The 24529-nt window shown below is 37.9% G+C and overlaps 1 protein-coding gene across 1 annotated transcript in view; it reads left to right on the forward strand.

The window, feature by feature from the left end:
• Positions 1–24529, forward strand: part of LOC135466998 (serine/threonine-protein phosphatase 4 regulatory subunit 4-like) — a 38651-nt gene continuing 14122 nt past the window's right edge. The window contains exons 1-15 of the mRNA XM_064744751.1: positions 1–1855; positions 10745–10847; positions 17827–17974; positions 18537–18610; positions 19021–19127; positions 19309–19416; positions 19748–19869; positions 20207–20329; positions 20628–20746; positions 21031–21111; positions 21323–21442; positions 21816–21893; positions 22824–22907; positions 23192–23374; positions 24104–24209. Coding sequence (XP_064600821.1) covers positions 690–1855; positions 10745–10847; positions 17827–17974; positions 18537–18610; positions 19021–19127; positions 19309–19416; positions 19748–19869; positions 20207–20329; positions 20628–20746; positions 21031–21111; positions 21323–21442; positions 21816–21893; positions 22824–22907; positions 23192–23374; positions 24104–24209 — 2722 coding nt within the window. The 5' untranslated portion in view covers positions 1–689. The remainder of the gene's footprint in view (positions 1856–10744; positions 10848–17826; positions 17975–18536; positions 18611–19020; positions 19128–19308; positions 19417–19747; positions 19870–20206; positions 20330–20627; positions 20747–21030; positions 21112–21322; positions 21443–21815; positions 21894–22823; positions 22908–23191; positions 23375–24103; positions 24210–24529) is intronic.

Raw genomic sequence — 24529 nt, forward strand, 5'->3', positions numbered from 1 at the left:
ATTGGTTACTGCCAGCAGTTCAACATACCAGCTCATCTACTAACTCCAGCTACAATTAATTAAGGAGATGTGAGTTAAGCGGGATTGTGTATGGAGCCCCTGCTAAACTCCTCACTGATGGGTGATAGCCAGGGCTGCTGACTCAACAACTGGTCCAGCAGATAGTTCTCAGGAGACGGAGAGGTACTGGTAGATATTGGCTGCTGCTGATGCTGACTGGCCGAACTGAAGGAGAGTGGAGCTGAATGCTAGGAGGCCACACGCCAACACCAACTAAGAAAGGCTGAGTAAGAGGAATGTAGTCATTCAGTGAGGGAATCAGCCTGAGGAGGTACTGGCTGAGTGTAGTGTGTACAAGAGGAAGGCTGGTTGGCTGTAGTATGCTGGCTAGCAGTGTTGGTGTTCTCTAGTACTCCAAGACCACATGTCCCTCACTGAGCACATGGCTAGCCCAAGTTAACACGTCAGGGAACAAACTCTGGCCTTTGAAACTGTCTAATACTAGTGGGTATTCTTTACAGTATACATCTACACAGTCTGTGTAGTTGATCAGAGATAAAACGTACAAACCTGGACCATTTCGCACCTTTTATATATTTCTTGGTGATTGACTACTTTGATGAGATATATGTGTGTGTGTTTGAACGGCACCTTGAAGTGTTGATGTTGTATGTAAGGTGTGGTGAGTAATGGAGGAGCCCTCAGCTGCTGACATGCACGAACTTAAACAGTCCTGTGATGGACAGACACAAGTGGACAGACCAGCGGTAGAAGGAGGTGAAGTCACAGCCCACACACCAGATACCTCCATGACAAATGGAGATGATCCTATAGAGCCAGAGACAGAAGGGAATGAAAGTTGTAACAATTGCTACCTGGAGCCAGATCTACTCCGACACCAGCCGGATGTCATACTAGATCATGAATGTGATGTGAAAGATTTACCCCAGGGCTCAGATCACAGAGATTCCACATCCCTGAGGAGTTTACATCTGTGTGATTCCTCTGTTGAGGCTGGTGCTGATCCAGCAGGCCAGGTAGAAGTTACTGATGTTGACAGTAAGTTGTCAAGGTATTCAGATTTTTCGGACAAGGCAAATACAGGTACAGATGTAGTGTGGAATGGTCTGTCTCCTGATGTCTGCTCTAACACGTTGCCAGTGCTACCTGTCCATTCTCAGGACAGTGTGGGGGATGGAAATACGTGTAGTTCCGCCTCCAGTCATAGTAGTACAGGTATTCATGACAAGGATTGTGATGCTCATTTTGTCCCTGGGGCTGAAAGTGACCATGTTACATGTTCATCACCTTTGTCTCCTATCAAAGAATGTGACAGTAGCATATGTGAGGTGTCAAGATTGTCACATGATGATGTAGTTACTGCATCACACTGTGAGTCAGATGATCAGCTGTTTTCTGTGAAAAACATGGGTATGAAGACATACCTGGAGGAGAACTTAGTGATGTTTGACTGTCCTGATGAGGTCAGCACGGATAGCAGTTGTGTGAAGAATACCTCAGAGGCTGACCACGACAGTTCTGCACTGTATGAGGGGCGTGAGGATAAGGAGTTGGTCTGTGAAGGGGGTAGGGATAGAGTTGGGAGCCCTGGAAAAGACAGTCCTATACCCGATTCATGGCTGGAGGAGATGACCCACTATGACAGCCCCATCCCGCGTGTCCACATCCAGCACTCTGACCCTAACCCAGACCTGGACGATGACTTTGTGGACAACAGATCAATATTTTACCCTGGTAGTAGTGGCAGGTGTTACTCACCTGTGGATGTACAGGTGAGAAATGGCGTGAGCTCTTACCTGGAAGATGAACCCATGTTCTTTGGTGGACCAGATGAGTAAGTTTTAAGTGCAATCTGTTTTGTGTGCTAACTTTCTCAGCATGTGTAGTAAAAAAACAATAAACATGTAACAAAGAGGTGATCTGTAGACCTGGATCTGTAGACCTGAAATTGTGTATCATTGTAATTGTGTTATAGTTAGATTAAACTTTATGATATGCATATTTATAAGTCAGGGTAGAGTTATGTTGTTTATCAGTAAACTGTATTTTGCCTTAAGTTTAACTTTTCTCAAGGAACACATTTTACTTGATTCTGATTGATTCATCCACCATATCATTTTAAGTGTCATTTAAGCCCTTAATTTATGTACTTCTGAAAGGGAATTTTTACACCCAAACTTTAGGTGAAATGAAGTATTACATGCCGGTAACTCTATCAGGGTGACAGGGTGAATGTACATGTACCTTTATAGCTTCAAAATTTTTAGAGCCAGCCACATGTATGATTTTCAACTAAGCTTTGAGTGAAAGGGTACTGAATCAAAGGCTCGAAATGACGTACAAGTGACACAAGATGGCACAACATGTACAGTAAATGTATATTACAAAGGGTGATGTTAAAATGTGCCACACCCCTAGGAAGAATCAAAAGGAGCAATCTGCATTGTCTCGACTACATGCAATGGTAATAAGGACAGGGTGTAATTCCATTACAGTGTTCCATTGAATTTGATAGAGTATTTTCCTGAAGAAAACCTACGATACATGTATATTCAACGTGACTCAGCAGATGTGCACAAGTGGGTGTCATATAAAACAAAAAATACTGACGTGTTAATATAAGTTCTAGGCTTGGTTTACATACATGTGCAAAACATGATATGCTGGTGATATTGTCATTAATCTGAATGATTATAAACTGTCCTTTGTTAGAGGTGTCATGAGGACTGCTGGCTCTGTGAAGGGAATGTGTGACCAAAACACTCAAATTACCAGGTGTATTTTTATGTCATGGTCACATGGGTCAAGCAAACAGCAGTCTAGCCAACAGGAAACATGTTAGTTCCTGTAATATATACATGTATTCATGTACATGTAGCAGATTAAATACATGTAGGCAAGAAAATCACACAGACATGTGTCTTGCCTCTATTTCTCATTTGGTTTACTGTTAATGCTGTTCCCCACATGCATGTGTAAAAACAGTGTGAGGTGAGAGCTGTATTTTGTCACTGTGCGTCTTCCCTGGTGCTGAAGTGATGTCTTCACTATTAATAACTTGTAACCTACATGGAGTAAAGGATCTTCATGCTGTAGCCTATGTACTAAAATCTGTGATAAGGGTAGATAACCAGAAAATTATACACACTGAGTGACATTTCTCATCTGTGGTTGTCTGTCAGTTCGTCCATCTAGCATCATTTGGGGAGGCTGTACATCTTACATAATCCACTACAAATGTCCCTTTCCCTGCTAGTGTGCAGAGTTCATTCTAATGGCATGAGGCACTGCTGAAGAGCTATTCCTTAGGCTATAAAAACAAAGACTGATGAGTAGAGAAACCTGAGAGGAGCAATTAGACAGGAGAATGCTCTTACCTATTGACAGACCCCTCCACCCTGTTTGTTTCCACAACACCAGAGTTATGCATAATAATCTATTGTCCTTGTAAAACCATTATAAAAAAAATCTATATGTTAGACACACCACAACATACAAAACATTCCCGCACTGGCTCTAGTCTGGATATTCTTTTGGTCTCCCCATATGTACACTGTACTGTACGGACAGGTATTTCCCAACAGTTTACTGTGCTCTAGGCAAGTATGTAACTTACAAGAAGAAAAAAAACTTTTTCAGTGAGCCAAGCATACACATTTTTACACCAAACAAGATAAGGCCAAAAAAAGTTCTCTTCCAGTACTATATTAAAGCAAGCACTCTTTATGTATTCGCATGATCAAAATGGCTTATGTGAAATTTGTATAAAATGATGCTTGGGGGAGGAAAACTTTTTGATATGGTATATAGGTATTGCTTTAAAAAATATTCCTTTTATAATTTAGTATAAATTACATGTTTAAAGAGAATTACAGTATACTGTACATGTATGTAAAGTACATTATATTCTTCCACAGTGTACCATAATGCATGTTCATGCTTGTACAGCTAGACCCATTTTATAGCCAAGTTCTTGTATGTTTTACCACATCAAGTATAGAGTGCTAAGTCAGCAATATTAGTGATATACTGTACACTGTGTTCTCTCTCTGTGTTTTTACACCAAACTCTAAACACAGATTTGTTTGGTTGTCATTGATTAGTCAGTTTGGTGAATCTGTTTTGATGTTGTCTGGCATATTTGCCCAGCCATCTGTCAGTGTCTGTGTCAGTGGTACAAGTTTATTAGGGGTGTCATGCTGGTCAGGCTCTGGAACTCATTAAAGGTGACCTATAGCCACCGGTCAATGAGTTAGACCTGGCTATGACTCACGGACATTAAGATTTCTGCTAGTTAGTGTGTGTGGTCAGTATATTTGGGTTATCGGCAGCTTGAAATATGGTCCATTTGGTTTGGGCTGACCCCATGTTAACATTCCCTGCTATAGCTCTGAGGATAAGAATGTTCTCAGAAAATGTCAGACAAACACGGCGATTCCACAGTCTTGTCTTGCACAGTTTGTAGCTGATAGAGTTGTACATCTCTTTGGCAAGCATCAGTAGAAGTATGTGTAGTGATGTACATGAATAATGGCCTTCTCTTTCTTTGTATTAATCACTTTGTGTTTCATAAATTTCTCGCATTTTGCTTCTTCACCCTAAAATTTTTGTGTGTTTAAGCAGCAGTTTTTAGAGTGTGAGAATACATGTATAAATAGACAACAAAATTCAATATTCCACTGCTCTCATTGTTAGCCCTGCAAAATGAGGTTATGTGTATGTTTTCACTGTGTGTATTTGCCTGCGGTCGAGGTGGTTAGTGCATAAAGGTCTAGGAGCCTCTCACTGAGGTCACTGTGAGTTCAAGCCCAGTTCATGTTGGGTTCCTCTCCATCCGTACGTGGGAAGGTCTGTCAGAAACCTGCTTTGCTGCCAGATTCTGCCCAGTTTCCTCCCACCATCACACTGCATCATCGTAAAAGCAAAATATTCTTGAGTTCGGCATAAAATGCCAATGAAATAAGTAAAGAAATGCGTACCTGCGTGTGTGTCTGTCTGTCTGTCTGTCTGTCTGTCTGTCTGTCTGCTAACAGCTTTACAGGCAACGTTACACAGAGCGTTGAATAAAGTTGGACATAAAAGACATAAAGAATATTGTCCATTTATATATTTAATGATAAACAGGAAATTTTTTTTTAAGGAAATTTGTGCATTTTGCACCTGTACGGTCTTTCAGATAGTCCTGCATTTGGTGAAGGCCACTTGCCTAGTCTACAAATGTGGCATTCAAATCTGTGTGTCACACATGGGAGTCAGTAACTTGCCAAAGGCTCAGTGGTTTACTCCAGGCACTCTAGATCCCTCCACTCTTCCAGCTCAAAGCCATTATATTATTATAAGTGAAAAATTCTTGAATATAATGGTGTGAATCAATATCTGATCAAATTCTTGAAGAACAGTATGTGCCATGGGCCCTTGCTGGTATCCAGTGGGGAGTTTAGTGAAAAAATAAAATGTAATTGTAATTACTTCATTGTGTTTTGTGTATGTTACATCTAAATCATACATTTTTTATGTAGGTACATTGACGTTCTGTGCATGGAATGAAAAGACTTAGTCTTGTACATGTACATCGTGTTCCTACGTACATGGACCTCTGGATTCGAGGGGAGCAGTTTAGCTAAATATTTGGAATATGTTGTACCACAAACACTGCTCCAGTGAATGGCAGCACTTCACTGAGTGGCTAATTGTTCTGGAGGCTGAAAATCAATTACTCTCTGTTTTTAATCCCTATAGTCTGATCGGCCGTACAATATCCCAACCATGCATGCATAATGTGGTGCTTATACGTCACATGTTGTTTCCCTCATTTAACAATGTTGGAGCAGTCCTAGGGCTGAAAAGGCAATGGCTGGGCCACAAAACAAGATACATGTATCTCATAATAGACTTCTACATTACTACTATGTATACATGTTTTCTGCACACTTTAGGGCTGGGTGTTTGTGAATCGTTAGATCAGCCCTGCTTATACTAGTTCAGACTCTCTTGCTAAGCCGTGACAGCACTTTACATGTATTGTGTATGCCTGGACAAACTTGATACAAACAGGCACACTTCCAATGCCCTGGCAATAAGCCAATAACTATCAGTTTATAGCTAATGACAGTTTACTCTGAATGCTGAATGTTTTCACGCCTAATTACTTGCCTTCACTGCTTGATTTGTCTTGGTAGAGATTGCCTACCAAGCTCAAACTATAGTGAATGGTACAACATATGCTTTGACAGTGAACAACACAAAGTTCTATATATATACATGTGCTTAGTTAAACTGATAATGCTTAACAACATAATATATATTGTAGGTGATGAGTGTATTCATTTTGTGCACTTGGATCTCTCTTGTTTATCCTGCGTAGACTTTGTCATGATACATTTGTGTGCTAAGCAAGTGTAATGCCTTTGCAGGATTTTGTCGGCAGTTTGAGCTACTAATTTACATTATCTACAAGTCATCTATTATGGTTAACTCATCCAACTAATACATGTTGGCATTAAATAAGAAACCAGATATGCATGTGTGAAGGCAACTACATTATGTACCTGTGTAACGCATTTATGTATACATTTCAATGTATGGACATTTGGTGATGAGTTTACCGCTTTTATACCATAACCTTTTATACCATGACTGCTTTGATAGCTCAATGGTTAGTGATGGCTTCAAAGTGGAGAGACCTGGGATCATCATACCAAAGACTTTAAAAATGGTACATGCTGTCAGACCAAGGAAACAAGACTGGTTGACCCAGTGACAGTATAATGTGACTGGGTGGGGTGTCATTTCTGGTATCTTTGGCATGGTGCTTCAGTGGCAGAAGCACTTTGGCAGCAATGACTCGCCCTACCAAAAGAAGACACAGTATATGTATACACATCTAATGACTCCTCATCACATGACTGAATGGCATAAAATTCCAAACATTATACATACGTTTATACCATCATTTAGTCAGTCATTAATTACAATGGGTGTATTCATTGTCTGTGTATATATGTATAGAGAGAGAGAGCAGATTCAGCACTCAGGTTATTTTTATGTGAAACCAAAATAAAACTTTTATCATCATTGCTTGTTCATTTTCCGAGATGATCAGATGATAGTGGAGGTGTCTTTAAATACAGGGCCTTAAGGGTTCAAAACCTTTAGACTTGACATAGTCAAAGCTGGCTGTGTGAAATTTTTGTCCTAGAAAGAATAAGTTGTGGGTGTTGTACATGTAGATACTCAAGCTGAGTATTAGTCCCCTCTGAAGATGAACTGCTGAACTGTAACATCACAAGGCACACATGTACTGTATTTCACCTCAAGTTTGGTGTAAAAAAATGCACTTTCAACAGAAAATAAAGGCCTTAAAATGACCTTCTTGATGCCAACACTTCAGTGTTTTGAATGATAAATTAAAGTGAAGATAGAGTCAGCCACTAAAGCTGAATTAATTAATAAAGTTGGTATTCTAGAAATGTTCTAAAAATATTTTTAAAATTCTTCACACCTTATCAACGAAATAAATAGCAAACAATCATCAGTACCTAGCCACTCATTGGTGACGCCATTTTGCCATGTTATAGCTATCTAGAATGACGTCACAAAACCCGGGAGCTCTCCCATACCATCGGTATTAACAGTGTAACCATGAGAAAACACAAACAAAAATGCCTGATACCCAACCAAAGAGTTTCAGCTCTGTCAGGTGTTCAAAGGGCCAATGTTTCTTTTAGTTTGGGTCAGGGTGATGCTCATGGACACCGGCATCGTGGTTAGCGGTCCTTCTCTTCCTCGTCCTGCATGAGTGTAAGCATTTGGTCCAGCTGGCAGTGCCGACTTCAGGGAATTTACCAAACATATCAGGACCTTCCGATTGATAACAGACCCTTTCATTCAGATTTTTTGGTGAGATATTTTATAAAAAATCTGGCTTTGCTAAGGAAAAATAATGCAAAGTCACAATATTTTTCTTCAAGCAATGGCTCTCACCAGGCGGTTTTCTTGCCAGCTCACCCTGACAAGTCACTGCAGTCTCCTGCCAAACATGTTACATGGGCAGATGTTCTCAGCTCCCTGTTCATAAATATGTGGTTCAAAATGCATCAGTTAAACACTTAGACTAACTGCAAAATCCAATGTATTGCGTTGATATCTTTATATCCACTATAAGAAACCACACTGACAATTGAGAGCTAATATGTTTTTTGACATGACAGCCAATTATCACATGATGCTTTCAGCGCTAGTGATTGGCCAAGTTCATAAAGGCTTCCACTACATGGCTTGGTGTGGGATTGTCCGTCAGTGCCATATCCCAATTACTGAACCTCATCTTCTCACCTTTTAAAACTTTTTAGAATTGTTTAGATATTTTTCTGTGATAACTGTGTAAATATCAAATTTTCCATTTATATGTAGTGGCAGCCTTCATGTTCACTTTAATCAAACTTCATAAAACTATCTTAATTGGCACTGTAAAGTGGATGAGCCAATCAGAATCAAGGAAAATGTGTCAGTTGAAAAATGCTAACTTTAGGTGAAACACAGTATGTGCCTTTTGAGGGTATGCCCTTGGAGTGTACTGGGTAGGGGACAAGACTCACTAGGGCAAGTGACCATCTGGATGCTCACCATTTTCAATACCCCCATCACCTGCCATAAGGCCTGGGCTCATTACTTGAAGGGAGTTTTAGAAAAGACCAATGCACTATCAGCACTGCAAGTCTCCTGAAGAGAGAGAGAGAGAGAGAGGCGGGAGTGGGGAGGAGTTGGTCATCAAAGTGCTATGTTAAAAACAACACAGGGTTGATAAAGTCAAAAAGTTGATGGTTGATGTAGGTTTAGTAGCACCCTAATTTAAGATATTGGTTTGTAGCATGTAACCTTTAAAACATGTATAGTGAAGTAAAATTCTACAAGCAATAATTTTCTAGCTAAAACTGCATTTTGCATATTGACACTTTCATATTTGGAAATGTTGAGGTCATATACATGTATGTTTGTACTTTAGCATCTCAGCTACAATAATATTTATGCACTTTTCAGGTATGTAACTATAATCAAAACCATATTTAGGTATTTAAAAATGACCTGCCATGCTTATAATTATACATTGCTAATTTGAAGGATTTCATTGTCTTTGTTCAGAACTATATATATATATATATTATATATATATATATATAAGTTCTGAGCAAAGACAATGAAATCGTGTAGGTCTACTTACACAAGTTACACATTGAACTAAATCATTTTACAAGTGCTTGTTTTATCTTAAATGTACACCCATACACATTTGGCACCTGACAGCAAATCCAGTACATGTTTATATTTGTGCTGAGTCAACATTATTGGATTCTAGAACTGTATCAGAGGAACTTCTTAGAGAAATATTTTTTCAGTGACATTACATAATTCATGTATGTACATTGATTAAACGTTACATCACGGAGGAAAAGCTTGGAATTTCATATATAACTTGTGAAGTGGTGTGTTGATAAGATCTATGCATTATTTATGTCAAATGTACATGTTAGCATCAAAGGGGTGAAGTTGATTGATGTTCTGTGTGTGTAGTAATTTTCCAATGAGCTGTTAGCTCATGTTCAAGGTTTCAACTGGTGGCGATCAAGAACTGTTATTTATACCTCCATCTGCTGCAGTCAGTGATCTGCTGATAACTGATATAACTGCCTGCACATCTCCCTCACAACCCATGGCTTTTGGGGGGGTGGGGAGGTATCCAGCTGTTTGAGGGCCACACAGGAGGCATGCTGAAATCACTTAAACATATAACAATTACATGGTAAACTGAGTGCCAGCCAAGGTGTTAGGGAAGCTACAGCTGGTGATAGGCTGTCATTGGGGAACAGATTGGCCTGAGCAATGGTGGGGTGGAGGTGATGATGGGGTGGGTTGGGTTGGGAGAGGAAGATTGAGGATGAGGCTCAGTGGTCTCTGCTGAACTGTGTTGAATTGAATGGGCATAGTTTGGCTAACCTAGTTAATTGCTTTTTGCTTAGAGATTTTCTTATCAAATTTATAAATATCTTTTTTGATATCTGTATACTGTAATTCTTCAACCTTTTCACATATTTGCAAGGTAGATATTCAAGCATATTCTGAAGGTATTATTCTATATTGACTGATAAAATTATACTTTTTTTGTAAAACCCTGAAAACGGCCAATCCAACCAATATGGCTTTGTCCTCCTAATCAAATCATGAATATGCATAAATTACACTGGAACTTGCTGTCTCATATGCGAAAAGGTTGAGGAATTAGGGCACAGTGTGCATGTATGCATGTGCTCAAATAAATGAAAGGAGTGCCATTCAAATGCATATATAAACTTTGAAAAATGAATGAACATTGTGTCATTCATTCATGTACTCATGTACATATGTATATTGATTTCATAAAAAGTGGGGGGGGCATGGTTCCGTTGGTTAACACGCTAGTGCAGCATAATGATCCTGGTCAAGTCCAACTCATGCTGGCTTCCTCTCCAGCCATATGTGGGAAGGTTTGCCAGCAACCTGTGGATGGTTGTGGTTTTCCACCGGGCTCTGCCCGGTTTCTTCCCACCATAATGCTGGCCGCCGTCATATAAGTGAAATATTCTTGATTACAGTGTAAAACACTAATCAAATAAATAAATAAATTTCATAAGAGGTCCTACAGGTGTATACCAGTTTCAAACATGAACATATATACTTTGTGTTGTAGCTCTGGTCAAGAGGTGCAGAGAATCAGTGTTATCAACAACCTGCCAGATCTACTGAGGGACAACCATGCTGAGTGTATGCGCAGGGTCGTGCCCAAAGTGCGGGTAAGCAAGCCTTACTGTGGAAATATTACTTTATGTTGTATTATGGAAGTGTAGACAAGAAAAACAGTTGTCATTATCAGATACACTACTGAAAAACTGTATAAATAAATATGTCACCCTTAAATCATTTTAAAACTTTCTTGGATGGAGATAAATGCATTTAAATATTTGAATTTAAAATGTGGTCTTCATAAGCGATATTTACAATGTAGGGCATCACAAGAACACAGGAATTCAAGCATAATGTTTCAAATTTTTGAACCTATTTAACTCTGTTCATAGATGTTTGAGAAAAAAATGTGAATGTACTTGAACAGTTTTCAGTGATGTATCTGATGAGGATGACTTTTAGTCTGATTTTTTCAAATGGTTCTGCCATACTTTTAGACAATGCAATCGTGTTATGTGGCCCATCTTCACTATGCTTGACTTTTGTTACCACCATAATGTATTTTCAATGTGATCCCTGATTAAGGCAAAGCTTTGCAAGTCATTGTAATGTTAATGGATAGCAACCATGGCTGATTTTCATGATTTTTGAAAGCAATATACATGTCTATATATACACATCAGTTGTTAATATAACATGACAGTTGTTTTTGTTTTAATTTTATTTATTTATTTATGTGTTTGTTGTTTTTTTTTTACTTTGTTTTATGACATTGACATTTTAGCTGTACATGTATGTAGACATTTGTAGGCTACCCCTTGTTATCATTTGTCAACCATATACGATTGTGATGTGCGAACAATTGAGACCTGTTGTATTCTAAGCTTCATTTTCGTGTAACATGTGTGATGTAAATTACAGATGGGCCTGCTGCATGAGGTCAGTATAGATACATGTACTGTGTATTGGTTAGAGTATTAAGATGCAGGAAGTGCCAGCATTGTGTTGTATTGATAATAAACCTCAGTCTTGTTGACTGTTGCACTTTTACATATGGCATAACAGTGTTTTATGCACGAGTCCACGCGGCCAGCCCCACACCCATGTTTGTGGTACATTTCCTGTTACAACACCCTCACATCCTCTGAGGCCAGTCAAACTCAATCAGCCTGTGTTTATAGGCTCTCTTTATTCCAATGCATGGGAAATAAGGAATAATATTACTTACTAGTTTTGTCTACATCAACCCTGTGCTCCAGAGTAGGGTTTAGTCTGGGTGAATTCATAAACAATCGACTGTGGCAGACTATTAAGTTACAGTTTCTAAGCTAGTGAAAACAGATGCAGCCAGTCATGTAATACAGGGTGTTCAGATGTCTCAACCTTAGGATTGAGGCCTTATCAGGTGACCCATGACCTCACTTTGTCAGACATTAGTTTTACACATACACATTTAATCTTTGCATGGTGTGAGACAAATCAGTGTTTAAATAATTTAAAGTCTTGTGTGCAAGGAGTCTAGAGTGAGGTTATAAAGTACACAGGGCACAAACATGTATCATGTGACAAATAGCTATAGGAGAAGTTATAACAAGTTGTCAATGCTGGAATGTGGTGTACAGGTTCTGATAGTGGAGTTGTGGCTGGCCTGTAGGATTGTGTGACAAACAAGTGATGCTTAAGGTGGTCAGGCTGTCAGCTGTGAAACCTTCAATTCCTTACTAACCACACTTTGACTAACCTATCCTTCCCGGACAAACAGTTCCTTACTTAATGCAATGATCCTTGTAACTGATGGGTTTATTATTCTGATGACTAACTGTGCCCATTCCACAAAAGCCTGGAAGAAACCTCTGTGTCATTGTGGTGTTAGTGTTTTATTTCTCTAACATTACACATTGATTTTAAGTTGAAAAAAATTACTGTGAATTTTGATTATCTTACAATTGAAGCATGAAACTGAATGGCAATGTCCATGATTTCTTTGGCAAGTCTGTATATTGTGAACTTGTGAAATATTTTGTTAATAAAAATGAGGTATGTTATAATAAAAAAAATTGTCTTTAATTACCGGATTATGAATGTTTCAGGTTTAAATTAATTCTCAAAGCAATGTTAATACAAAAAAGAATGTTACAAATGTTAATACAAAAGAAGCACACACATGTAATTTCAGTAGCATTCTTCACAGTGGTAGTAAATACTGCAGTAAATATGGAAATATAGATAATGTAAGGTACGTGTATGTAAGTGAGTAAAATTACATTTGTACATAATATATGTCCATATCTACTTTCTCCATAGAAGTATTGGCATTACACACCAGTCTAATAAATAAATAAAAACAAAGAAACAGAAAATACATGTAAATAGCGATGATATATTTTCTAAGGGATTGGGGTGAGTGAGTGAGTGCTTGGGGTTTAACGTCGTACTCAACAATTTTTCAGTCATATGACGACGAAGGAATCATTAGGGTGCATGCACGTGTAATGTGCCTCCTTGTTGCAGGACGGATTTCCACCGCTCTTTTATTTAGTGCTGCATCACTGAGACGACTTACCGAAGGCAAGTAAGCCGCCCCGCCCGAGCCATTATACTGATACGGGTCAACCAGTCGTTGCACTATCCCCTTCATGCTGAACGCCAAGCGAGGAAGTTACAACTTCCTCTTTTAAAGTCTTAGGTGTGACTCGACCAAGGATTGATCCTGGATCTACCGGTCCCGAAGCGGACGCTCTACCAACTGTGCTATCCGGGCCGGTCTAAGGGATTGGAGATGGCATCCAATGTGTGTGGTGGCTGAATCACCTGTGTACATGGAAATTAGATAATTTATGGTCCGAGGATATGATTGACATTCCATGATGAAACTCTCGCCCATTTGTATTTGGTATACAATGGACAGATGATGTAGCCAAATGTTATCAGTGTATTGTGTAACATAATACACTGCTACAGTATAATTGTAATAACATTGTATTGTTTGAATTGTCGTCATCAAGCCAACAGGAAACCATCAGGAAACCATTGTCCCCAAAGGATCATGACATTGTAGAACAAAACATCTGCGTAGGATTTGAAATTACTTGTATGATTGAGCCTAACTTGTACACACTGTTAAACCTGACCTCTGTGATAAGAGTAAATACATTTTTGAGTTTGGTAATAATCACCAGTGATATGAAAACTGCAGGCTCTTTAATAGAGAAATCTTGTCAGACACTACATGGCCATGCCCTTAAGTATGCCTCAAACATCCAGTGTTTTTAATCCTGGGGAAATTTATTTATTTATTTATTTATTTGGCTATTGGTGTCAGCTGAAGCTGTCCATACAACAAAGGGTATATTTCAAAAATAAAATAAAAAATTAAAAAAACGTCTTCCTGCATACAAGTTTGGTACTTCAATTTTGTACCTTTTTTCCATAGTTACGACAATCAAAAATATTCAAAAGGTTGTTCAGATCTGAATTCTCAGTAGTCTGTAGATGTTAGGATTTATGCCTGACTATGTACATATACACCTGCATATATAGCAGAAATTTTGGACCAGCATAGTAGTTTATCATATCTAAATTTATAATTGGGAAGGTCTTTGCCTGAGTACATGTGATTAAGCTCTTTCTCTGTTTGTGCATTACCATGTGGTGTAAGTGGCCTACTTGTGAGTTTGCAGCACGCGGCTGCAGCTTGCATCAGTTTGATGGATAGGTACCTTGAACCTCCACTACCTGCCTGGTTGCAGCAGAGATGCAGCATGCAGCAGGGTGCGTCAAGATATCTAGAGCATTTTTAAGATAATGCTTCCAGTTACATGTAAGACAGGCTGCAGAGGCTGCATGGTGCAATGCGCGAAAGTATATGGACCATACAAAACACAGTGCTATGTGTGGAATGCAAGGCACATGATATCTGTTGCAGTTAGCTGTTGTACAGATAGTAAAGCATAAGGCTGTGATACACTGATGGCAGACACCAACACCATAAGCTTATTTCAAAGTAACTACATGTACACATGTATAATGGATAAATGTCCGTGAATTTCAATAACAGGCTTTCCTGTATTTTGATTTGTAGAAGTGTTTAATACATGTGCAAGTGTAGAATTTTTGAGATACGTACATATATATGTATGCATGTACATGTAAATTCAGTGTCACTTTTGTATGCACTATTCCAATTGTAGATCAGTTAATGAATGATTTTCTTCAAAACATGTATTTCAACCGTAAACTGGCAGTGGTTAGAAATGTATGTGTGTTTATACATGTATATCATTCTGATCCATTTTGTAGAGGGACAGTTGTATAAGCACATGGATTTGAAATGGTGCCAGTGATTACAACTGCAGAAACCTGACTATGACTGGCTTTCATTGATTCACTGACTTATTCATTCTTATTAGTCAGCAATGTGATGAACACAAATTCCAGCATACAGTCACTTTTTGTTTGAAGGTTTCCCATTTTCAAACACATGTAGCACATATAGACGGCCACCTACAATCTTGTGTTGGTGCCAACTCATCTGAGTGTATGGCTAATATATTGGCTTCGGCTTATATTTAGGCAACATGTGAGTTATTATTCTGTCTAGCTTCACATAGGACCAGGTTTGTTGGGTGCGGTAGAATCTAATAGAGAAGCATTGACAGTGAACTTGGCAGGACTTCAGTTCTCCTTTTAGCAAACCAGCCATGTAATAACTGACAACATAGACTAGTGAACTTTATTATCTGTTTAGCTTTAATTAATCATTCACTTACAACATAAGTTTACAAGGGACATGTGTATGTATGTATATGTACAAGACTTACCAAAAGCCTGACTACAACTGAACAGGAATATGGGCCTTTGTGAAGCATGTGCTTGTTGTTTTGGTGGTACATAATGTTCCCTTATAAATACAATGCACAAAGTCTGTTATTTACGATGTATAAAGGTACATGCACAGTCACATACATGTACATCAACATTTACATATGCAAACTACTCAGACATACAATATGCTGCATGTAGTTTTCTAGTCCAAGCCTGAAATGGGAAATATTCTAGATTCTGTTGTCACCACAACATTCTAAGGGACATGATGGTTATAATCAGATGACAATGCCATGTTTGTTAGAGATCAAATGCATTCCACCAATATGACCTACATATTTGTAAGCTTGTGCTGCCAGTGAAAATCTGGGGGAGAGCTCATAAGTTCTCTGCAAAGGCTAGTGGTTTACCCTGCTCACTCAGTTGACCTGTTGATTCCACCCATGAAATTGCTGTCATGTTTTAGTGAAATGCATGTTTATTGCGTTCAGCACTTATCATTCAATGCAGATAGCTAATTTCTACATTTTATGCTAAGGTATCTATACATCTATTAAAACACATTACAATGTAAACCGTTTAAGTCCTTGTTACTGTATGTGTGAGCTGGCTGTCATGTTCTGAAGGAAGGAAGCTGACGGATGCCTGTTTACAGGAGATATACAGGTAGCTGTTATCATGGGTTGGGCAGACTGAAGCATATGTGTCAACATGTTGTGTGTGTATACAGGCAGGTTAAAGATAGTGATTGTATTGGCTATGCTGTTGCACATCCTGAAGGAATTGTAGACATTCCTGTGCTATCAATAACATATGTCAGTAACATGTAAGCGAAGATGTGTTCAATTTGACTGGGATAGTATAAAATGTTTGAAAAGCATTATTTATAGGCAGCTGTCAAAAAAAATTAGAGATGTAAGATATTTGTGACCTCCCCCCCCCCCCCACTCCAAAATATTGGACTTATGATGTGGCATATCTGAATACAGGTCAATCAAAACAAAAGAGATGTAGGGCCATTTAAGAGTGGTTGTTTTTTTTATTTGGGTGGAGTTTGATTGGCTACTTCAGGTGCAATACAGTATGCCTATATGTGAAAGTACATGTGGTTTGACTGGACTTTGCTCATGGATGTGAAATTTTCCAATATCATGTCCTCATGCAGCCTCTATAACATATTTGTACATTTAGATTGAGGTGTCCCATTAGGGTGTGAAGAGTAAGGTTTGTAGTAGTGGAGATAACCTTCTGTGTCCAGATGTACTGTGTACGTCTCACACTCCACTGTAATGCCTTCCAGTCAGAGGCTGAGGGGGTAGAGGAAGCACCTATCCTTATCACCTGAATTGTTTGAGCTCAGACGTCTAAGGTAAACGAGTGGTTGCTCCCCTCTCTTTGCCTCTCCATTACAAGGCCCTGGCAAGTGAAAACAGGCTGTGTTATTGATGGAGCTGATATTAGACACAGGGGAGTTTGGGGGAGCGTTGAGGTAAACACACCTGATAGGTCTTACTTAAAACTAACAGTGCGATTACCTGAGAGATACTTCTCCCAGCTGGTACCTCCACAGTGTCAGGAACAGTATGCTGACAGATGAGCTGGGAATGGGCTTGTTACAGTTATCTCCCTTGCATTGCGTGTTGTGGTTCTCGTGTTAATATATATTTACATTTCTCCCTTTTCTGGTTTCTTCATTTGATCTAAAATGTAGTGAAGGATACTTTTTGTATTGACCCCCCCCCCCAACACCCAAAAGAAATATTTAAAAATGTCAGTAGAAATGGTTTTGTGTTAAAAAAATATATACACACCCTATGGCATAAATGAGATGTCATGTCTTCTCACATTTTTTTACTATTCTTCTTAGCACATTTTAAACATTTAGTGATTTAAATGCATATGCTTACAATACATTTTAATGCACATTTATGTACCTTCTCCACAGGTACATATCATCCATGACAGTGGTTATAGGTGCATTATCTGCAGGATATACATGTACATGTAAATTAACATGGATTATAAGATGATGATGTTAAAGGTTTCACATCTTTATGTACAGCGGAGAACTTGATGATGTCAGACTTTGTTTTAGCAGAGTTTAACCACAGCCAACCAGGGAGTACCAAACAAAACATTTAAGCTGTCAGATCATAAGGAAGCATTTCTCAAAGAAACATGTTGTGATTTTCTTGCTTTTTACATGTACGGCATCATATAATGTGAAGATGTATGACATTTTGGTGTGTATTGTTGTTACTGTAGGAGGTGTTGCATGTGGCACAGGCTGAGATGCAGCTGGCTGCCAGCTCGGCTTTTCTCCAGATACTGCAGAAGGAACTGGTGCCTATCCAGAACTACACCCAGACCTTTCTCCAGACCATACTTATAAGCGTCGACAGTAAAGACCCAGGTCAGCTCTCCTCTGTTCTTTGCCTCCTTTTATTTATACATAGTGTAATTCTCTATTTGTTCAAATACGTGAGCTTTTCCTCTAACAGCATAAAATGAAAAGTTTGCTTTCAAGGTCATCCCAGGTTAGTTACAATTTATAATTACATGCACGTACATACACTGGATGAGTCCTTTCAAAAAATTGATTTTCTTTCCCTTTTCTTTCCTCTTTGACATTTTAAGCTTAGGTTAAGTTAGTGTTGTATTCAAACACAGTACTTTGCCATCTCCATTGTTTTGGTACATGGAGAAGTTTAGGGACAAATGTACTGTAGATGGAATGGTTATTGGAGCTGATTGGATTTGCTGTAATTTAGATAGCTGACACAGACAATAATCTATATACGTATGTACTCTAATGTAGTTTGTTTAGAATGCATGATTTGCATATTAAAAGCAATCAAACAACTTTATGTATGTGCTTGCAAACACATTGCGCATTCTATTTTAGATGGTGTTTGATTTTAGTGTGATGTATGGTGTGGATTGCAGCTACATTATGTGAATTTATATGTTTATAGATGTGGCCAATGCCTGGCTAGAAACTCTTCTTGATGTCATTGACCTTCTGCCTAAGGATGTGATCAAGAAAGATGTGAGTGTTAAAACATTGATCATGTTAAGATGGAGACCTCAAGGTATCCAGATTTAATCTGATTTTGATGTAACAAATCAACATATTGCAGTATTAATGCTGTAAACATCTTCAGATATATTTCTACATTTCTATATATTGCCCACCTTTCTTGTTCAGTGTCAGTTATTGTGGGAAGTAACATTTGTTTTTTTATTTTTTTATTTTTTAAATTTGTTTTTAGTAAAACCAGTAATGAATTTTCAGGTTTACACGTAGTAAATTGGATACAATGAAATTTTGACCAAAGTTCACTTATTTATCTGAACCAGTACAAAGATTATCAACATCTGTAATTTTAATTCATGATACTTTGATAACTGGTAATATTTTGTAATATAATTTAATGTCATGTTTTTTGCTCTCTGCAGATATTGAGTATAGCTGTGGCTAAGGGTCAACTGTCACAGTCTGTCCAGGCAAGGCTGGCATGCAGCAGAATACTGGGCAAAATATCAACAAAGTTTGAGCCGTTTGTGTGAGTTTTTTTAATACTTAAAACTGATAATATACACTCTTTGACATCATGACATCAAGAAATTACTAGTTGCACTTTGAATTATGCAAGTTTAATGAGCTTGAGTATGACAAAGAGTGACATTTTCACTACTTTTGGTAGAATTTTGCTGTGTGTATAAATGATGGTTCTATGTTTTCAGGATAAAGAAGGAGATTTTGCCAGTGGTACAGTCAATGTGTCAGGATATAGACTATGAAGTTAGGGGGTGTATGTGTAGGCAGCTAGATCCTGTGGCCAGAGGACTTGGGTACGTCTGACACAGAGAGTTGATTTTTGATGCAACAAAACAGTACATATTCACAAGGACAAACTCTGTTTGAAAAGAAAAAAGAAAGAAGTGTGGAGTTAAAGGGAAAATTTATTGATCATAAGTTAATATGAATATTACTCATACATGTTTATTTTTTCTCTGAATGATTGGTGGTTCATTACTAAATATTATTCATGTAAATATAACGTATGTGATTTGTTATTTGAATACTTAATATCTGGAATACACATTATGATGAATTTTGTAAACCTCAGTAAACAAGATAGAAAAAAACTGCTAAAATAAATGCCTTCTGTTTATTTATCAGATTGGAGGCGACCAAAAGTGCAATACTTCCTGAGTTAGTGGAACTGACCAATGATGAGGAGAGCCATGTGCGAATTGCAGGCTTGGAAACAGTTGTTAATATTCTTAGTTTACTTGATGATGGTGAGATCTTTTGTGTGCTTGTGTAAAAGTTGCACATGTATGTTTGGTTTTCTGTGTTAGCCAGAATCAAGATGTTCGTTGCATGCCTTGTATGAAAGGGAAATAATTCATCACATATCTAATTTCTTGCTAGTTTGTAAAAATTACAATAGTTACTATTGATATTTTAGACGTTAACAGGGTAGTCCATTCAGTACTATGCACACTATATCCTACAGGACCTTGCATTATCCACTGCACGGTCCATTTTTACCTAAATAATACTCATTACCTGGGAATAAAACCAGTATCAAGTAATGAATGTGTATCTAAAATGTGTCTCTCTGTCAAATTTCAGAAACATGTAAAAACACCATCGTACCTCTGGTATGCAAATTTTGCCAGCAGTCTGTTTTGTCTCAGGACTCTACTCTGCCTGTAGTGGCCAAGCAGTTTGGGAAACTCTGTCATGGGCTGTCAAGTACGTTTCAAGTTCTGGTACTAGCTAATTAATACATCCCATTTTTCATATATTCAGCTAAATATCTAATCATTTGTGTTAAATTAACAATGTGATACATAAAGGTCTGGTGACAGTTTAATGTCTTTCATGATTGGGATATCTTGGGCTGTAAATCATGTTGACTTTCTTGTACATGTAGATTCTATTTTAGTCCAGTGCAGTTTGCCTGTTAGTATTCTTAATGATGGACTTTTTAAGGGGCCTTATGTTGTAGTTGTAATGTCTGTCACCTAGGAGTGTGTGTTTGTGTTCACAGTAAATCTGATGGATGACCAGAAGCTGTGGTTCATGGATTACTACAGACAGTTGTGTAGAGTGGGATTATCAGACAAGGCAAAGTCAAAGGAGGCAGAACCTAGCTCTCCTTCTATAAAGGTAGGCAGTCAAGAAGAGCGAGGTATGGAAGTACCCTCAGGAAAGCGTTAGCTACAACATTAGTACAGGTGTTCAGAATCATCCCAGTTTCTTTGTTCCATGCATATGCTGTCATCAAGTAGGTCATTAGTTTCCTGCGTATTGAAGCATCCCAGATTTGTTTCTAAGATTTATTTGGGTATAAATAAAGAGGCGGTTAATAAGTAGAGGAGATAGCTGTGTATATTAATTGGGACATTGTGTCATCAAGACTTAATACACATTTTGTTTCATGATGTTTGAAGGTTAATTTGATGGGGATGGATATGTTTGATGAGGAAGATAAAACCACAGAGTGTCGACGGCATGCGGCATTTAACTTCCCAGTGAGTATATGTCCACTGTTATTTTGTTCCCGCTGTAATAACATTGATTTGTACATTGTCACACTTCCATTACAATTTCTTCTTTTTTTCATTGGCTGAAGTAAAATACTGAATGTGAAAAGCTCCATTGCTGATGTATTTATATGTATGTTTTTCTCATCTTTTTGCTATTTTACATCATTCCAACTTAAAGTGACATTGTCTTTTCCAGGCCTTAGTAATGTTTGCAGGTGCCAAGTCTTTCAAATCAGAGCTCTACTTGACATTCTCCCAGTTGTGTACTGACCCCAACCTGTCGGTGAGGAAAACTGTGGCTTCTGGCCTCCACGAGGTGAATTCTCTGTCTTATTCTGTCCTGTCAGTGTAGCTCTAGAATATATTTCGTGGTGACGCTTTTGGATGTCTTTGTGATTTCCTTCAATTTTGATACCTGAGTACCTAATCGCAATTTAAGTATTGTTTTAGTTTAATGACATTATCTTTGTGTTGGCCACATGCCTAGGGAAACTTGGTTACGAAGTAAGTCAAGAAGTGAGTTGAAAATTTCTTCATTGGGTACAAAGTAACACAAAGGGTTAAACTTGTTTTTGTTGTTTGTGAATGATGCCTGTTTGTTGATATATTATAAATGTATTTGTCCAGCTTTGAATTGAAGATTCATTTATATCATGGATAGTAATTTGTGCAATGCATTGTGCTCTCAGGTGGCTGGGATTCTTGGTGTGAATGTGAGTGTTTTACAGCCAGACCTGATGAGACTACTAAAAGACGAATCTGCTGAGGTGAGGACAATGTTACATCTGACAAATGTTATATGAGTGGAAGGCAATTGGTCTCCAGCAAGACAACACAATAAAACTCTGTCAATCATTTATTTCCCTGAGGGGGCCTCCATGTTTCAGTTCGTTAGCATGCTAGCACAGCGTAATGACCCAGGAGACCCTCACCAATGCAGTCGCTGTGAGGTCAAGTCCATCTCATGCTGGCTTCCTCTCTGGCCATACGTGGGAAGGTCTACCAGCAACCTGCTGATGGTTGTGGGTTTCCCCCAAGCTATGACCAGTTTCCTCCCACCATAATGCTGGCCGCCGTTGTACAAGTGAAATATTCTTGAGTAAGGCGTAAAATACCAATTAAATAAATAAATATTTCCCTGAGAATAATGACAGTGATGAAAAATGTAGATCTGGATGTCATGTAAGTACTCAACTGTTTGGAATTTTGAAAGATTTCTGTTACTTTAGTATCACACAAAAGTTGTTTTCCACACTCAAGCAGCAGAGACCCACACACACGTGACACTTACGATTTTCCAAAGTTAAAGGGTCAGTGAACCATTTGATTGGTTACACACTTAAGGTGAAATGCTGACTGGTTCTTCTCAGATTAATTCAATGGACATTTTGTGAGTGATGAGAGTTTATTTTTGTGTAACACTGCCTACTGTAAACCTTCAAACTTTTCAACAACTAAAGCATTTTTTCAGTGAAACTTATGAATACATTTATTATGAAAACAACAATAAAAATGATTTTTTGTCACTGAAGATGCAAGCCTGATAAAGCTGTGCAGATTATTTGTCTACATTCCATAGTTCTCTTAGGATGTTTTCAAGTATTTGGTTGCAGAGGTGATTGAAAAGGTTGAAGAATTAGGGTAGTAATATTGGCCGTTTCATGTATATAAGCATGTCTTTTCTCCTGTCCATGCAGGTCTTGAAAGGTGTTGTAGCTCATCTACCACAGACTTTAGAACTCCTTGCAAGGGCTGGAGGACCCACCATAACAGAATCAAAGGTGACTCTTTAAGAAGGGTGTCAAAGTTGTTTTTCAGGATTGAAAAGCTTTCAAAAATTATGGACTTGGATGTATCATGATTTGTGGATATCTCTTAGGTTCATATTATACCAGTGATGCAGGCATGTGTAAAACCTGCCACATACTCTGTCAGAACTTAAATGTGAAAAAAAAAAGAATAATAAGAAGAAAGCTCTTGCTGTGACTGTTTATTCTTTATAGTTTGTACAAATTCTGTTAGTGTTACAATATGCTAGAATTTCTTTTCGTTTGTTTCTTTTCAGATGAATCATCTTGCTGATATCATTCCCGCACTCTTGGCAGCAGAGAAAGTCATTTTTTCCTCCAATAACTGGAGACTTCAGGAAGAGTTGATGACTAATTTGTCCTGTCTTCCAAAGTGTTTTACAAGTGATGCTATATTTTCTAGAATCATTCCAATGGTCTACAAGAATGTTCAGAAAGCGGTGAGTTCAGTATTTTTTTTTTTGTTTTTTTTTTAAACTTACTGATGGTAATAACATAGAGTAAAATCTTATTAGCAGAAACCTTATGTGATGTCACTGATCCCATTGTGGCCAGGAAATGAAATATTCATATTCATTTTACTAGGTTGAACAAATGGTAAAAAAAAAAAAATCCAACTACTTTCCTGGACAGGTTTTAATGACCTTTCACCTGACACGTGTACATACTTCATTTTAGAGTGGTTTTGCCTTTAAGTGAACTAAAATGTTATTAGATATGATGTCCAACAATTTGACAACATATAGACCTACTGACAGAGCAACTGGCAACGTTGTTTGTTGCAGCCAAAAAATTCCCTTTGTGGAAGTTTCCTTATGCAACAGTGACAAGAAACATTTACTGAAATAAAGCATGATGAGCATCATTTTATTACTATCACTTTATTAATTTGTGATGAAAACCATATTGCCATAAAGCCACATCAGCATTCCAGGGTCATGCAAAAAATGGTCCCAGGCGAGATTTGTGCCAAAATTTGTGACATTTGTCTTGTCTTAACAGTATATTTCAGCTTTCTTTGTACAGTGAATCAACAGTACTTTTCAGTTAGAGATGTCTTTCTTAAGATAAATTTTAATAAGTGTTGGAATAAAAGGAAATTGCTTCATTGTTCATGGCTGAGGAGTTATGAGTTTGAATGTTGTTAATTACATTCTGGTTTGTTTCAGAGAGCACTTCCTGTTCGAAGAGCAGCTGGCAGAACATTACTTATACTTTCTAGGAATATTAAAAGATTAGAACAGAGGGAAGAATGTTACACAAATATAATAGAAGGTAAGTCTACATCTACATGTTTTGAAAAAAGATAATCTTTATTTTTAAATACAAGAGAATTACAGTAGTTACATGTATGTAAATATACTTTAATGTGGTGTACACGTGTGAGATCCTCATCACAAACAAGGTAAACATGATCAAATTCCAAGTCCTCTAAATCTGTCAGATGTTTTAGGTGAATTAAAATGGATTCAGCCACATACAGAAAACAGGAAACAGTTAATTCCAGAATTAGAATATGTGCAGAGAATTAAAAATCAGAGAAATATGATTGACCTAAAAAAGACATAAAAATTAAACTCAGGCTTGTTTTTTTT

This window comes from Liolophura sinensis, chromosome 6, assembly GCF_032854445.1.
Source record: "Liolophura sinensis isolate JHLJ2023 chromosome 6, CUHK_Ljap_v2, whole genome shotgun sequence".
Taxonomy (NCBI): domain Eukaryota; kingdom Metazoa; phylum Mollusca; class Polyplacophora; order Chitonida; family Chitonidae; genus Liolophura; species Liolophura sinensis.